This window comes from Chiloscyllium plagiosum, unplaced genomic scaffold (genome assembly GCF_037043375.1).
Source record: "Chiloscyllium plagiosum isolate Xiang-an unplaced genomic scaffold, Cpla_swu_hap1 HiC_scaffold_35, whole genome shotgun sequence".
In the NCBI taxonomy this organism is placed as follows: Eukaryota; Metazoa; Chordata; class Chondrichthyes; order Orectolobiformes; family Hemiscylliidae; genus Chiloscyllium; species Chiloscyllium plagiosum.
In genome coordinates, this window is record NW_028270173.1 from 52,771,745 (window position 1) to 52,788,144 (window position 16,400).

At 51.5% G+C, this 16,400-nt stretch overlaps 2 protein-coding genes across 2 annotated transcripts in view; both read right to left on the reverse strand.

Annotated features, from left to right (window-relative positions):
* Positions 1 to 16,400, reverse strand: part of LOC148140878 (H-2 class I histocompatibility antigen, alpha chain-like) — a 450,761-nt gene that overhangs the window by 302,308 nt on the left and 132,053 nt on the right. The gene's annotated exons all lie outside the window — the stretch shown is intronic.
* LOC148140888 (uncharacterized) overlaps positions 1 to 16,400 on the reverse strand; it is a 132,173-nt gene that overhangs the window by 76,627 nt on the left and 39,146 nt on the right. Inside the window, exon 2 of the mRNA XM_087979781.1 lies at positions 2,157 to 2,410. Coding sequence (XP_087835907.1) covers positions 2,157 to 2,410 — 254 coding nt within the window. The remainder of the gene's footprint in view (positions 1 to 2,156; positions 2,411 to 16,400) is intronic.

Below are 16,400 nucleotides of genomic sequence, written 5' to 3' on the forward strand. Positions count from 1 at the left end.
ATTCTCCCCGTGTCTGTGTGGAGTTTTCAGTTTCTTCCCGTGTCTGTGTGGAGTTTGCACCTTCTCCCCGTGTCTGTGTCGAGTTTGCACATTCTCCCCGTGTCTGTGTGAAGTTTGCGCATACTCCCCGTGTCTGTGTGGAGTTTGCACATTCTCCCCGTGTCTGTGTGGAGTTTGCACATTCTCCCCGTGTCTGTGTTGAGTTTGCACATTCTCCCCGTGTCCATGTGGAGTTTGCACATTCTGCCCGCGTCTGTGTGGAGTTGCGCATTCTCCCTGTGTGTCTGTGGAGTTTGCAAATTCTCGCCGTGTCTGTGTGGAGTTTGCAAATTCTCCCCATGTCTGTGTGGAGTTTGCACATTCTCCCCGTGTCTGTGTTGAGTTTGCACAATCTCCCCGTGTCCGTGTGGAGTTTGCACATTCTCCCCGTGTCTGTGCTGAGTTTGCACATTCTCCCCATGTCTGTGTGGAGTTTGCACATTCTCCCCGTGTCTGTGTTGAGTTTGCACAATCTCCCCGTGTCCGTGTGGAGTTTGCACATTCTCCCCGTGTCTGTGCTGAGTTTGCACATTCTCCCCGTGTCTGTGTGGAGTTTGCACATTCTCCCCGTATGTGTGTGGAGTTTGCACATTTGCTCCGTGTCTGTGTGGAGTTTGTGCATTCTCCCTGTGTCTGTGTGGAGTTTGCACATTCGCCCCGTGTCTGTATGGAGATTGCGCATTCTCCCCATGTCTGTGTGGAAATTGCACTTTCTCCCCGAGTCTGTGTTAAGTTTGCACTTTCTCCCCGTGTGTCTGTGGAGTTTGCACATTCTCCCCGTGCCTGTGTTGAGTTTGCACAATCTCCCGTGTCCGTGTGGAGTTTGCACATTCTCCCCGTGTCTGTGTGGAGTTTGCACATTCTCCCCGTATCTGTGATGTGTTTGCACATTCTCCCCGTGTCTGTGTGGAGTTTTCAGTTTCTTCCCGTGTCTGTGTGGAGTTTGCACCTTCTCCCCGTGTCTGTGTCGAGTTTGCACATTCTCCCCGTGTCTGTGTGAAGTTTGCGCATACTCCCCGTGTCTGTGTGGAGTTTGCACATTCTCCCCGTGTCTGTGTGGAGTTTGCACATTCTCCCCGTGTCTGTGTTGAGTTTGCACATTCTCCCCGTGTCCATGTGGAGTTTGCACATTCTGCCCGCGTCTGTGTGGAGTTGCGCATTCTCCCTGTGTGTCTGTGGAGTTTGCAAATTCTCGCCGTGTCTGTGTGGAGTTTGCAAATTCTCCCCATGTCTGTGTGGAGTTTGCACATTCTCCCCGTGTCTGTGTTGAGTTTGCACAATCTCCCCGTGTCCGTGTGGAGTTTGCACATTCTCCCCGTGTCTGTGCTGAGTTTGCACATTCTGCCCGTGTCTGTGTTGAGTTTGCAAATTCTCCCCGGATCTGTGAGGTGTTTGCACATTCTCCCCGTGTCTGTGTGGAGTTTGCACATTCTCGCCGTGTCTGTGTTGAGTTTGCACATTCTCCCCGTATCTGTGAGGTGTTTGCACATTCTCCCCGTGCCTGTGTTGAGTTTGCCCATTCTCCCCGTGTCTGTGTGGAGTTTGCACAATCTTCCCGGCTCCGTGTGTTGTTTGCACATTCTCCTCGTGTCTGCGTGGAGTTTGCACATTCTCTCCGTGTTTGCGTTGAGTTTGCACATTCTCCCCCTGTCTGTGTGGTGTTTGCAAATTCTCCCTGTGTCTGCGTGAAAGTTGCACTTTCTCCCCGTGTCTGCATGGGGTTTGCACAATCTCCCCATGTCTGCGTGGAGGTTGCACAATCTCCCCTTGTCTGTGTGGAGTTTGCAAATTCTCCCCGTGTCCATGTGGAGTTTGCACATTCTCCCCGTGTGTGTGTGGACTTTGCACATTCTCCCTGTGTCTGTGTGGACTTTGCACATTCTCCCCATGCCTGTGTGGACTTTGCACATTCTCCCCATGTCTGTGTGGAGTTTGCACATTCTTCCCGTGTCTGTGTTGAGTTTGCACCTTCTCCCCGTGTCTGTGTCGAGTTTGCACATTCTCCCCGTGTCTGTGTGGAGTTTGCGCATTCTCCCCGTGTCTGTGTGGAGTTTGCACATTCTCCCCGTGTCTGCGTGGAGTTTGCACATTCTCCCCGTGTCTGTGTTGAGTTTGCACATTCTCCCCGTGTCTGTGTGGTGTTTGCACATTCTCCCCGTGTCCATGTGGCGTTTGCACATTCTCCCCGTGTCTGTGTGGAGTTTGCACATTCTCCCCGTGTCTGTGTGGAGTTTGCGCATACTCCCCGTGTCTGTGTGGAGTTTGCACATTCTCCCCATGTCTGTGTGGAGTTTGCACATTCTCCCCGTGTCTGTGTTGAGTTTGCACAATCTCCCCGTGTCCGTGTGGAGTTTGCACATTCTCCCCGTGTCTGTGTGGAGTTTGCGCATTCTCCCCGTGTCTGTGTGGAGTTTGCACATTCTCCCCGTGCCTGTGTTGAGTTTGCCCATTCTCCCCGTGTCTGTGTGGAGTTTGCACATTCTCCCCGTGCCTGTGTTGAGTTTGCCCATTCTCCCCGTATCTGTGTGGAGTTTGAAGAATCTTCCCGGGTCCGTGTGGTGTTTGCACATTCTCCTCGTGTGTGCGTGGAGTTTGCACATTCTCCCCGTGTCTGCGTTGAGTTTGCACATTCTCCCCCTGTCTGTGTGGTGTTTGCAAATTCTCCCCGTGTCTGTGTGAAGGATGCACTTTCTCCCCATGTCTGCGTGGGGTTTGCACAATCTCCCCATGTCTGTGTGGAGTTTGCACAATCTCCACGTGTCTGTGTGGAGTTTGCGCATTCTCCCCATGTCTGTGTGGAGATTGCAGTTTCTCCCCGAGTCTGTGTTAAGTTTGCACATTCTCCACGTGTCTGTGTGGAGTTTGCACTTTCTCCCCGGGTCTGCGTGGGGTTTACACATTCTCCCCCTGTCTGTGTGGAGTTTGCACATTCTCCCCGTGTGTGTGTGTGGAGTTTGCACATTCTCCCTGTGTCTGTGTGGACTTTGCACATTCTCCCCATGCCTGTGTGGAGATTGCACATTCTCCCCGTGTCTGTGTGGAGTTTGCACATTCTCGCCGTGTCTGTGTTGAGTTTGCACATTCTCCCCGTATCTGTGAGGTCTTTGCACATTCTCCCCGTGCCTGTGTTGAGTTTGCCCATTCTCCCCGTGTCTGTGTGGAGTTTGCACAATCTTCCCGGCTCCGTGTGTTGTTTGCACATTCTCCTCGTGTCTGCGTGGAGTTTGCACATTCTCTCCGTGTTTGCGTTGAGTTTGCACATTCTCCCCCTGTCTGTGTGGTGTTTGCAAATTCTCCCTGTGTCTGTGTGAAAGTTGCACTTTCTCCCCGTGTCTGCATGGGGTTTGCACAATCTCCCCATGTCTGCGTGGAGGTTGCACAATCTCCCATTGTCTGTGTGGAGTTTGCACATTCTCCCCGTGTCCATGTGGAGTTTGCACATTCTCCCCGTGTGTGTGTGGAGTTTGCACATTCTCCCTGTGTCTGTGTGGACTTTGCACATTCTCCCCATGCCTGTGTGGACTTTGCACATTCTCCCCATGTCTGTGTGCAGTTTGCACATTCTTCCCGTGTCTGTGTTGAGTTTGCACCTTCTCCCCGTGTCTGCGTCGAGTTTGCACATTCTCCCCGTGTCTGCGTGGAGTTTGCGCATTCTCCCCGTGTCTGTGTGGAGTTTGCACATTCTCCCCGTGTCTGTGTGGAGTTTGCACATTCTCCCCGTGTCTGTGTTGAGTTTGCACATTCTCCCCGTGTCTGTGTGGTGTTTGCACATTCTCCCCGTGTCCATGTGGAGTTTGCACATTCTCCCCGTGTCTGTGTGGTGTTTCCACATTCTCCCCGTGTCTGTGTGGAGTTTGCACATTCTGCCCGCATCTGTGTGGAGTTGCGCATTCTCCCTGTGTGTCTGTGGAGTTTGCAAATTCTCGCCGTGTCTGTGTGGAGTTTGCAAATTCTCCCCATGTCTGTGTGGAGTTTGCACATTCTCCCCGTGTCTGTGTTGAGTTTGCACAATCTCCCCGTGTCCGTGTGGAGTTTGCACATTCTCCCCGTGTCTCTGTGGAGTTTGCACATTCTGCCCGTGTCTGTGTTGAGTTTGCACATTCTCCCCGGATCTGTGGGGTGTTTGCACATTCTCCCCGTGTCTGTGTGGCGTTTGCGCATTCTCCCCGAGTTCGTGTGGTGTTTGCTCATTCTCCCTGTGCCTGTGTGGAGTTTGCACATTATCCCCGTGTCTGAGTGGGGTTTACACATTCTCCCTGTGTCTGTGTGGAGTTTGCACATTCTCCCCGTGACTGTGTGGAGTTTGCGCATTTTCCTTGTGTCTGTGTAGAGGTTGCACATTCTCCCCTTGTCTGTTGTGGAGTTTGCACATTCTCCCTGTGTCTGTGTGAAGTTTGCACTTTCTCCCCTTGTCTGTGTGGGGTTTGCACATTCTCCCCCTGTCTGTGTGGAGTTTGCACATTCTCCCCTTGTCAGTGTGGAGTTTGCACTTTCTCCCCATGTCTGCGTGGGGTGTGCACATTCTCCCTGTGTCTGTGTGGAGTTTGCACATTCTCCCCGTACGTGTGTGGAGTTTGCACATTCTCCCCGTGTCTCTGTGGAGTTTGCACATTCTCCCCGTGTCTGTGTGGAGTTTGCGCATACTCCCCGTGTCTGTGTGGAGTTTGCACATTCTCCCCATGTCTGTGTGGAGTTTGCACATTCTCCCCGTGTCTGTGTTGAGTTTGCACATTCTCCCCGTGTCCATGTGGAGTTTGCACATTCTCCCCGTGTCTGTGTGGTGTTTGCACATTCTCCCCATGTCTGCGTGGTGTCTGCACATTCTCCCTGTCTTTGTGTGGTGTCTGCACATTCTCCCCGCGTGTGTGTTGAGTTTGCACATTCTCCCCGTGTCTGTGGGGTGTTTGCACATTCTCCCCGTGTCTGTGTGGCGTTTGCGCATTCTCCCCGAGTTCGTGTGGTGTTTGCTCATTCTCCCTGTGCCTGTGTGGAGTTTGCACATTATCCCCGTGTCTGAGTGGGGTTTACACATTCTCCCTGTGTCTGTGTGGAGTTTGCACATTCTCCCCGTGACTGTGTGGAGTTTGCGCATTTTCCTTGTGTCTGTGTAGAGGTTGCACATTCTCCCCTTGTCTGTTGTGGAGTTTGCACATTCTCCCTGTGTCTGTGTGAAGTTTGCACTTTCTCCCCTTGTCTGTGTGGGGTTTGCACATTCTCCCCCTGTCTGTGTGGAGTTTGCACATTCTCCCCTTGTCAGTGTGGAGTTTGCACTTTCTCCCCATGTCTGCGTGGGGTGTGCACATTCTCCCTGTGTCTGTGTGGAGTTTGCACATTCTCCCCGTACGTGTGTGGAGTTTGCACATTCTCCCCGTGTCTGTGTGGAGTTTGCACATTCTCCCCGTGTCTGTGTGGAGTTTGCGCATACTCCCCGTGTCTGTGTGGAGTTTGCACATTCTCCCCGTGTCTGTGTGGAGTTTGCACATTCTCCCCGTGTCTGTGTTGAGTTTGCACATTCTCCCCGTGTCCATGTGGAGTTTGCACATTCTCCCCGTGTCTGTGTGGTGTTTGCACATTCTCCCCATGTCTGCGTGGTGTCTGCACATTCTCCCTGTCTTTGTGTGGTGTCTGCACATTCTCCCCGCGTGTGTGTTGAGTTTGCACATTCTCCCCGTGTCTGTGTGGGGTTTGCACATTCTCCCCGTGTCTGTGTGGTGTTTGCACATTCTCCCCGTGTCTTTGTGGAGTTTGCACTTTCTCCTCGTGTCTGTGTGGAGTTTGCACATTCTCCCCGTGTCTGTGTTGAGTTTACGCATTCTCCCCGTTTCTGTGTGGTGTTTGCACGTTCTCCCCGAATCTGTGTGGGGTTTGCACATTCTACCCGTGTCCGTGTGGAGTTTGCACATTCTCCCCATGTCTGTGTGCGTGTGGAGTTTGCACATTCTCCCTGTGTCTGTGTGGAGTTTGCACATTCTCCCCGTGTCTGTGTGGTGTTTGCACATTCTCCCTGTGTCTGTGTGGATTTTCCACATTCTCCCCGTGTCTGTGTGGAGTTTGCACATTCTCCCCATGTCTGTGTTGAGTTTGCACATTCTCCCCGTGTCTGTGTGGAGTTTGCGCATACTCCCCGTGTCTGTGTGGAGTTTGCACATTCTCCCCGTGTCTGTGTGGAGTTTGCACATTCTCCCCGTGTCTGTGTTGAGTTTGCACATTCTCCCCGTGTCCATGTGGAGTTTGCACATTCTCCCCGTGTCTGTGTGGTGTTTGCACATTCTCCCCATGTCTGCGTGGTGTCTGCACATTCTCCCTGTCTTTGTGTGGTGTCTGCACATTCTCCCCGTGTCTGTGTGGAGTTTGCACATTCTCCCCATGTCTGTGTTGAGTTTGCACACTCTCCCCGTGTCTGCGTGGAGTTTGCACATTCTCCCCGTGTCTGCGTGGTATTTGCACATTCTCCCCGTGTCTGCGTGGAGTTTATACATTCTCCCCCTGTCTGTGTGGAGTTTGCACATTCTCCTCGTGTCTGTGTTGAGTTTGCACATTCTCCCCGTGTCTCTGTGGAGTTTGCACATTTTCCCTGTGTCTATGTGGACTTTGCAAATTCTCCCCATGTCTGTGTGGGGTTTGCACATTCTCCCCGTGTCTGCGTGGAGTTTGCACATTCTCCCCGTGTCTGCGTGGTATTTGCACATTCTCCCCGTGTCTGCGTGGAGTTTATACATTCTCCCCTGTCTGTGTTGAGTTTGCACAATTTCCCCGTGTCTGTGTGGAGTTTGCTCATTCTCCCCGTGTCTGTGTTGAGTTTGCACATTTTCCCTGTGTCTGTGTGGACTTTGCACATTCTCCCCGTGTCTGTGTTGAGTTTGCACATTTTCCCCGTGTCTGTGTGGAGTTTGCTCATTCTCCCCGTGTCTGTGTTGAGTTTGCACATTTTCCCCGTGTCCCTGTGGAGTTTACAGATTCTCCCGATGTCTGTGTGGAGTTTGCACATTCTCCCTCTGTCTGTGTGGTGTTTGCACATTCTCCCCGTATCTGTGTTGAGTTTGCACACTCTTCCAGTGTCTGTGTGGAGTTTGCAAATTCTCCCCTTGTCTGTGTGAAGTTTGCACATTCTCCCCGTGTCTACGTGGTGTTTGCACATTCTCCCTGTGTCTGTGTGGAGTTTGCACATTCTCCCCGTATCTGCGTGGTATTTGCACATTCTCCCCGTGTCTGCGTGGAGTTTATACATTCTCCCCCTGTCTGTGTGGAGTTTGCACATTCTCCCCATGTCTGTGCTGAGTTTGCACATTCTCCCCGTGTCACTGTGGAGTTTGCACATTCTCGCCTTGTCTGTGTTACGTTTGCATATTCTCCCCGTGTCTGTGTTGAGTTTGCACATTCTCCCCATGTCTGTGTTGAGTTTGCACAATCTCCCCGTGTCTGTGTGGAGTTTGCACATTCTCCCCGTGTCTGTGTTGAGATTGCACATTTTCCCTGTGTCTTTGTGGACTTTGCACATTCTCCCCGTGTCTGTGTGGGGTTTGCACATTCTCCCCGTGTCCCTGTGGAGTTTGCAGATTCTCCCGATGTCTGTGTGGAGTTTGCACATTCTCCCCGTGTCTGTGTGGATTTTGCACATTCTCCCCGTGTCTGTGTGGAGTTCGTACATTCTCCCCGTGTCTGTGTGGTGTTTGCACACTCTCCCCGTGTCTGTGTGGAGTTTGCACATTCTCCCCGTGTGTGCGTGGTATTTGCACATTCTCCCCATGCCTGTGTGGAGTTTGCACACACTCCCCATGTCTGTGTGGAGTTTGCACTTTCACCCCATGTCTGTGTGGATTTTGCACCTTCTCTCCGTGCCTATGTCGAGTTTGCACACACTCCCCGTGTCTGTGGGGAGTTTGCACATTCTCCCCATGTATGCATGGATTTTGCACATTCTCCCCCAGTCTGTGTGGAGTTTGCACATTCTCCCCGTGTGTGTGTGTAGTTTGCACTTTCTCTTCGTGTCTGTGTGGGGTTTGCACATTCTCCCCGTGTCTATCTTGTTTTGCACATTCTCCCCGTGTCTGTGTTGAGTTTTCACATTCTCCCCGTATCTGTGTGGAGTTTGCACTTTCTCCCCGTGTCTGTGTGGAGTTTGCACATTCTCCCCGTGTCTGTGTTGAGTTTTCACATTCTCCCCGTACCTGTGTGGAGTTTGCACTTTCTCCCCGAGTCTGTGTGGGGTTTGCACATTCTTCCCGTGTCCGAGTGGAGTTTGCACATTCTCCCTGTGTCTGTGTGGAGTTTGCACATTCTCCCCGTATCTGTGTGGAGTTTGCACATTCTCCCCGTGTCTGTTTTGAGTTTGCACATTCTCCCTGTGTCCGTGCGGTGTTTACACATTCTCCCCATGTCTGCGTGGTGTTTGCACATTCTCCCTGTCTTTGTGTGGAGTTTGCACATTCTCCCCGTATCTGTGTGGAGTTTGCACATTCTCCCCGTGTCTGTTTTGAGTTTGCACATTCTCCCTGTGTCCGTGCGGTGTTTACACATTCTCCCCATGTCTGCGTGGTGTTTGCACATTCTCCCTGTCTTTGTGTGGTGTTTGCACATTCTCCCTGTCTTTGTGTGCAGTTTGAACATTCTCCCCATGTCTGTGTGGAGTTTACACATTCTCCCCGTGTCCGTGCGGTGTTTGCACATTCTCCCCATGTCTGCGTGGTGTTTGCACATTCTCCCTGTCTTTGTGTGGTGTCTGCACATTCTCCCCGCGTGTGTGTTGAGTTTGCACATTCTCCCCGTGTCTGTGTGGGGTTTGCACATTCTCCCCGTGTCTGTGTGGTGTTTGCACATTCTCCCCGTGTCTTTGTGGAGTTTGCACTTTCTCCTCGTGTCTGTGTGGAGTTTGCACATTCTCCCCGTGTCTGTGTTGAGTTTGCGCATTCTCCCCGTTTCTGTGTGGTGTTTGCACGTTCTCCCCGAGTCTGTGTGGGGTTTGCACATTCTACCCGTGTCCGTGTGGAGTTTGCACATTCTCCCCATGTCTGTGTGCGTGTGGAGTTTGCACATTCTCCCTGTGCCTGTGTGGAGTTTGCACATTCTCCCCGTGTCTGTGTGGTGTTTGCACATTCTCCCCATGTCTGTGTGGATTTTCCACATTCTCCCCGTGTCTGTGTGGAGTTTGCACATTCTCCCTATGTCTGTGTTGAGTTTGCACACTCTCCCCGTGTCTGCGTGGAGTTTGCACATTCTCCCCGTGTCTGCGTGGTATTTGCACATTCTCCCCGTGTCTGTGTTGAGTTTGCACATTCTCCCCGTGTCTCTGTGGAGTTTGCACATTCTCGCCTTGTCTGTGTTACATTTGCATATTCTCCCCGTGTCTGTGTTGAGTTTGCACATTCTCCCCATGTCTGTGTTGAGTTTGCACAATTTCCCCGTGTCTGTGTGGAGTTTGCACATTCTCCCTCTGTTTGTGTGGTGTTTGCACATTCTCCCCGTATCTGTGTTGAGTTTGCACACTCTTCCAGTGTCTGTGTGGAGTTTGCAAATTCTCCCCTTGTCTGTGTGAAGTTTGCACATTCTCCCCGTGTCTACGTGGTGTTTGCACATTCTCCCTGTGTTTGTGTGGAGTTTGCACATTCTCCCCATGTCTGCGTGGATTTTGCACATTCTCCACCAGTCTGTGTGGAGTTTGCACATTCTCCCTGTGTCTGTGTGGAGTTTGCACTTTCCCCTCGTGTCTGTGTGGGGTTTGCACATTCTCCCCGTGTCTATCTTGTTTTGCATATTCTCCCCGTATCTGTGTGGAGTTTGCGCATTCTCCCCGTGTCTGTGTTTAGTTTTCATATTCTCCCCGTGTCTGTGTGGAGTTTGCACATTCTCCCCGTGTCTGTGTGGGGTTTGCACATTCTCCCCGTGTCCCTGTGGAGTTTACAGATTCTCCCGATGTCTGTGTGGAGTTTGCACATTCTCCCTCTGTCTGTGTGGTGTTTGCACATTCTCCCCGTATCTGTGTTGAGTTTGCACACTCTTCCAGTGTCTGTGTGGAGTTTGCAAATTCTCCCCTTGTCTGTGAGAAGTTTGCACATTCTCCCCGTGTCTACGTGGTGTTTGCACATTCTCCCTGTGTTTGTGTGGAGTTTGCACATTCTCCCCGAGCCTGTGTGGGGTTTGCACATTCTTCCCGTGTCCGAGTGGTGTTTGCACATTCTCCCTGTGTCTGTGTGGAGTTTGCACATTCTCCCCGTGTCTGCGTGGTATTTGCACATTATCCCCGTGTCTGCGTGGAGTTTATACATTCTCCCCCTGTCTGTGTGGAGTTTGCACATTCTCCCCATGTCTGTGCTGAGTTTGCACATTCTCCCCGTGTCACTGTGGAGTTTGCACATTCTCGCCTTGTCTGTGTTACGTTTGCATATTCTCCCCGTGTCTGTGTTGAGTTTGCACATTCTCCCCATGTCTGTGTTGAGTTTGCACAATCTCCCCGTGTCTGTGTGGAGTTTGCACATTCTCCCCGTGTCTGTGTTGAGATTGCACATTTTCCCTGTGTCTTTGTGGACTTTGCACATTCTCCCCGTGTCTGTGTGGGGTTTGCACATTCTCCCCGTGTCCCTGTGGAGTTTGCAGATTCTCCCGATGTCTGTGTGGAGTTTGCACATTCTCCCCGTGTCTGTGTGGATTTTGCGCATTCTCCCCGTGTCTGTGTGGAGTTCGTACATTCTCTCCGTGTCTGTGTGGTGTTTGCACACTCTCCCCGTGTCTGTGTGGAGTTTGCACATTCTCCCCGTGTGTGCGTGGTATTTGCACATTCTCCCCATGCCTGTGTGGAGTTTGCACACACTCCCCATGTCTGTGTGGAGTTTGCACTTTCACCCCATGTCTGTGTGGATTTTGCACCTTCTCTCCGTGCCTATGTCGAGTTTGCACACACTCCCCTGGTCTGTGGGGAGTTTGCACATTCTCCCCATGTATGCATGGATTTTGCACATTCTCCCCCAGTCTGTGTGGAGTTTGCACATTCTCCCCGTGTGTGTGTGTAGTTTGCACTTTCTCTTCGTGTCTGTGTGTGGTTTGCACATTCTCCCCGTGTCTATCTTGTTTTGCACATTCTCCCCGTGTCTGTGTTGAGTTTTCACATTCTCCCCGTATCTGTGTGGAGTTTGCACTTTCTCCCCGAGTCTGTGTGGGGTTTGCACATTCTTCCCGTGTCCGAGTGGAGTTTGCACATTCTCCCTGTGTCTGTGTGGAGTTTGCACATTCTCCCCGTATCTGTGTGGAGTTTGCACATTCTCCCCGTGTCTGTTTTGAGTTTGCACATTCTCCCCGTGTCCGTGCGGTGTTTACACATTCTCCCCGTGTCCGTGCGGTGTTTGCACATTCTCCCCATGTCTGCGTGGTGTTTGCACATTCTCCCTGTCTTTGTGTGGTGTCTGCACATTCTCCCCGCGTGTGTGTTGAGTTTGCACATTCTCCCCGTGTCTGTGTGGGGTTTGCACATTCTCCCCGTGTCTGTGTGGTGTTTGCACATTCTCCCCGTGTCTTTGTGGAGTTTGCACTTTCTCCTCGTGTCTGTGTGGAGTTTGCACATTCTCCCCGTGTCTGTGTTGAGTTTGCGCATTCTCCCCATTTCTGTGTGGTGTTTGCACGTTCTCCCCGAGTCTGTGTGGGGTTTGCCCATTCTACCCGTGTCCGTGTGGAGTTTGCACATTCTCCCCATGTCTGTGTGCGTGTGGAGTTTGCACATTCTCCCTGTGTCTGTGTGGAGTTTGCACATTCTCCCCGTGTCTGTGTGGTGTTTGCACATTCTCCCCGTGTCTGTGTGGATTTTCCACATTCTCCCCGTGTCTGTGTGGAGTTTGCACATTCTCCCTATGTCTGTGTTGAGTTTGCACACTCTCCCCGTGTCTGCGTGGAGTTTGCACATTCTCCCCGTGTCTGCGTGGTATTTGCACATTCTCCCCGTGTCTGCGTGGAGTTTATACATTCTCCCCCTGTCTGTGTGGAGTTTGCACATTCTCCCCGTGTCTGTGTTGAGTTTGCACATTCTCCCCGTGTCTCTGTGGAGTTTGCACATTCTCGCCTTGTCTGTGTTACATTTGCATATTCTCCCCGTGTCTGTGTTGAGTTTGCACATTCTCCCCATGTCTGTGTTGAGTTTGCACAATTTCCCCGTGTCTGTGTGGAGTTTGCACATTCTCCCTCTGTCTGTGTGAAGTTTGCACATTCTCCCCGTGTCTACGTGGTGTTTGCACATTCTCCCTGTGTTTGTGTGGAGTTTGCACATTCTCCCCATGTCTGCGTGGATTTTGCACATTCTCCCCCAGTCTGTGTGGAGTTTGCACATTCTCCCTGTGTCTGTGTGGAGTTTGCACTTTCCCCTCGTGTCTGTGTGGGGTTTGCACATTCTCCCCGTGTCTATCTTGTTTTGCATATTCTTCCTGTATCTGTGTGGAGTTTGCGCATTCTCCCCGTGTCTGTGTTTAGTTTTCATATTCTCCCCATGTCTGCGTGGTGTTTGCACATTCTCCCTGTCTTTGTGTGGTGTCTGCACATTCTCCCCGCGTGTGTGTTGAGTTTGCACATTCTCCCCGTGTCTGTGTGGGGTTTGCACATTCTCCCCGTGTCTGTGTGGTGTTTGCACATTCTCCCCGTGTCTTTGTGGAGTTTGCACTTTCTCCTCGTGTCTGTGTGGTGTTTGCACATTCTCCCCGTGTCTGTGTTGAGTTTGCGCATTCTCCCCGTTTCTGTGTGGTGTTTGCACGTTCTCCCCGAGTCTGTGTGGGGTTTGCCCATTCTACCCGTGTCCGTGTGGAGTTTGCACATTCTCCCCATGTCTGTGTGCGTGTGGAGTTTGCACATTCTCCCTGTGTCTGTGTGGAGTTTGCACATTCTCCCCGTGTCTGTGTGGTGTTTGCACATTCTCCCCGTGTCTGTGTGGATTTTCCACATTCTCCCCGTGTCTGTGTGGAGTTTGCACATTCTCCCTATGTCTGTGTTGAGTTTGCACACTCTCCCCGTGTCTGCGTGGAGTTTGCACATTCTCCCCGTGTCTGCGTGGTATTTGCACATTCTCCCCGTGTCTGCGTGGAGTTTATACATTCTCCCCCTGTCTGTGTGGAGTTTGCACATTCTCCCCGTGTCTGTGTTGAGTTTGCACATTCTCCCCGTGTCTCTGTGGAGTTTGCACATTCTCGCCTTGTCTGTGTTACATTTGCATATTCTCCCCGTGTCTGTGTTGAGTTTGCACATTCTCCCCATGTCTGTGTTGAGTTTGCACAATTTCCCCGTGTCTGTGTGGAGTTTGCACATTCTCCCTCTGTCTGTGTGGTGTTTGCACATTCTCCCCATGTCTGCGTGGTGTCTGCACATTCTCCCTGTCTTTGTGTGGTGTCTGCACATTCTCCCCGCGTGTGTGTTGAGTTTGCACATTCTCCCCGTGTCTGTGTGGGGTTTGCACATTCTCCCCGTGTCTGTGTGGTGTTTGCACATTCTCCCCGTGTCTTTGTGGAGTTTGCACTTTCTCCTCGTGTCTGTGTGGAGTTTGCACATTCTCCCCGTGTCTGTGTTGAGTTTACGCATTCTCCCCGTTTCTGTGTGGTGTTTGCACGTTCTCCCCGAATCTGTGTGGGGTTTGCACATTCTACCCGTGTCCGTGTGGAGTTTGCACATTCTCCCCATGTCTGTGTGCGTGTGGAGTTTGCACATTCTCCCTGTGTCTGTGTGGAGTTTGCACATTCTCCCCGTGTCTGTGTGGTGTTTGCACATTCTCCCTGTGTCTGTGTGGATTTTCCACATTCTCCCCGTGTCTGTGTGGAGTTTGCACATTCTCCCCATGTCTGTGTTGAGTTTGCACATTCTCCCCGTGTCTGTGTGGAGTTTGCGCATACTCCCCGTGTCTGTGTGGAGTTTGCACATTCTCCCCGTGTCTGTGTGGAGTTTGCACATTCTCCCCGTGTCTGTGTTGAGTTTGCACATTCTCCCCGTGTCCATGTGGAGTTTGCACATTCTCCCCGTGTCTGTGTGGTGTTTGCACATTCTCCCCATGTCTGCGTGGTGTCTGCACATTCTCCCTGTCTTTGTGTGGTGTCTGCACATTCTCCCCGTGTCTGTGTGGAGTTTGCACATTCTCCCCATGTCTGTGTTGAGTTTGCACACTCTCCCCGTGTCTGCGTGGAGTTTGCACATTCTCCCCGTGTCTGCGTGGTATTTGCACATTCTCCCCGTGTCTGCGTGGAGTTTATACATTCTCCCCCTGTCTGTGTGGAGTTTGCACATTCTCCTCGTGTCTGTGTTGAGTTTGCACATTCTCCCCGTGTCTCTGTGGAGTTTGCACATTTTCCCTGTGTCTATGTGGACTTTGCAAATTCTCCCCATGTCTGTGTGGGGTTTGCACATTCTCCCCGTGTCTGCGTGGAGTTTGCACATTCTCCCCGTGTCTGCGTGGTATTTGCACATTCTCCCCGTGTCTGCGTGGAGTTTATACATTCTCCCCTGTCTGTGTTGAGTTTGCACAATTTCCCCGTGTCTGTGTGGAGTTTGCTCATTCTCCCCGTGTCTGTGTTGAGTTTGCACATTTTCCCTGTGTCTGTGTGGACTTTGCACATTCTCCCCGTGTCTGTGTTGAGTTTGCACATTTTCCCCGTGTCTGTGTGGAGTTTGCTCATTCTCCCCGTGTCTGTGTTGAGTTTGCACATTTTCCCCGTGTCCCTGTGGAGTTTACAGATTCTCCCGATGTCTGTGTGGAGTTTGCACATTCTCCCTCTGTCTGTGTGGTGTTTGCACATTCTCCCCGTATCTGTGTTGAGTTTGCACACTCTTCCAGTGTCTGTGTGGAGTTTGCAAATTCTCCCCTTGTCTGTGTGAAGTTTGCACATTCTCCCCGTGTCTACGTGGTGTTTGCACATTCTCCCTGTGTCTGTGTGGAGTTTGCACATTCTCCCCGTATCTGCGTGGTATTTGCACATTCTCCCCGTGTCTGCGTGGAGTTTATACATTCTCCCCCTGTCTGTGTGGAGTTTGCACATTCTCCCCATGTCTGTGCTGAGTTTGCACATTCTCCCCGTGTCACTGTGGAGTTTGCACATTCTCGCCTTGTCTGTGTTACGTTTGCATATTCTCCCCGTGTCTGTGTTGAGTTTGCACATTCTCCCCATGTCTGTGTTGAGTTTGCACAATCTCCCCGTGTCTGTGTGGAGTTTGCACATTCTCCCCGTGTCTGTGTTGAGATTGCACATTTTCCCTGTGTCTTTGTGGACTTTGCACATTCTCCCCGTGTCTGTGTGGGGTTTGCACATTCTCCCCGTGTCCCTGTGGAGTTTGCAGATTCTCCCGATGTCTGTGTGGAGTTTGCACATTCTCCCCGTGTCTGTGTGGATTTTGCACATTCTCCCCGTGTCTGTGTGGAGTTCGTACATTCTCCCCGTGTCTGTGTGGTGTTTGCACACTCTCCCCGTGTCTGTGTGGAGTTTGCACATTCTCCCCGTGTGTGCGTGGTATTTGCACATTCTCCCCATGCCTGTGTGGAGTTTGCACACACTCCCCATGTCTGTGTGGAGTTTGCACTTTCACCCCATGTCTGTGTGGATTTTGCACCTTCTCTCCGTGCCTATGTCGAGTTTGCACACACTCCCCGTGTCTGTGGGGAGTTTGCACATTCTCCCCATGTATGCATGGATTTTGCACATTCTCCCCCAGTCTGTGTGGAGTTTGCACATTCTCCCCGTGTGTGTGTGTAGTTTGCACTTTCTCTTCGTGTCTGTGTGGGGTTTGCACATTCTCCCCGTGTCTATCTTGTTTTGCACATTCTCCCCGTGTCTGTGTTGAGTTTTCACATTCTCCCCGTATCTGTGTGGAGTTTGCACTTTCTCCCCGTGTCTGTGTGGAGTTTGCACATTCTCCCCGTGTCTGTGTTGAGTTTTCACATTCTCCCCGTACCTGTGTGGAGTTTGCACTTTCTCCCCGAGTCTGTGTGGGGTTTGCACATTCTTCCCGTGTCCGAGTGGAGTTTGCACATTCTCCCTGTGTCTGTGTGGAGTTTGCACATTCTCCCCGTATCTGTGTGGAGTTTGCACATTCTCCCCGTGTCTGTTTTGAGTTTGCACATTCTCCCTGTGTCCGTGCGGTGTTTACACATTCTCCCCATGTCTGCGTGGTGTTTGCACATTCTCCCTGTCTTTGTGTGGAGTTTGCACATTCTCCCCGTATCTGTGTGGAGTTTGCACATTCTCCCCGTGTCTGTTTTGAGTTTGCACATTCTCCCTGTGTCCGTGCGGTGTTTACACATTCTCCCCATGTCTGCGTGGTGTTTGCACATTCTCCCTGTCTTTGTGTGGTGTTTGCACATTCTCCCTGTCTTTGTGTGCAGTTTGAACATTCTCCCCATGTCTGTGTGGAGTTTA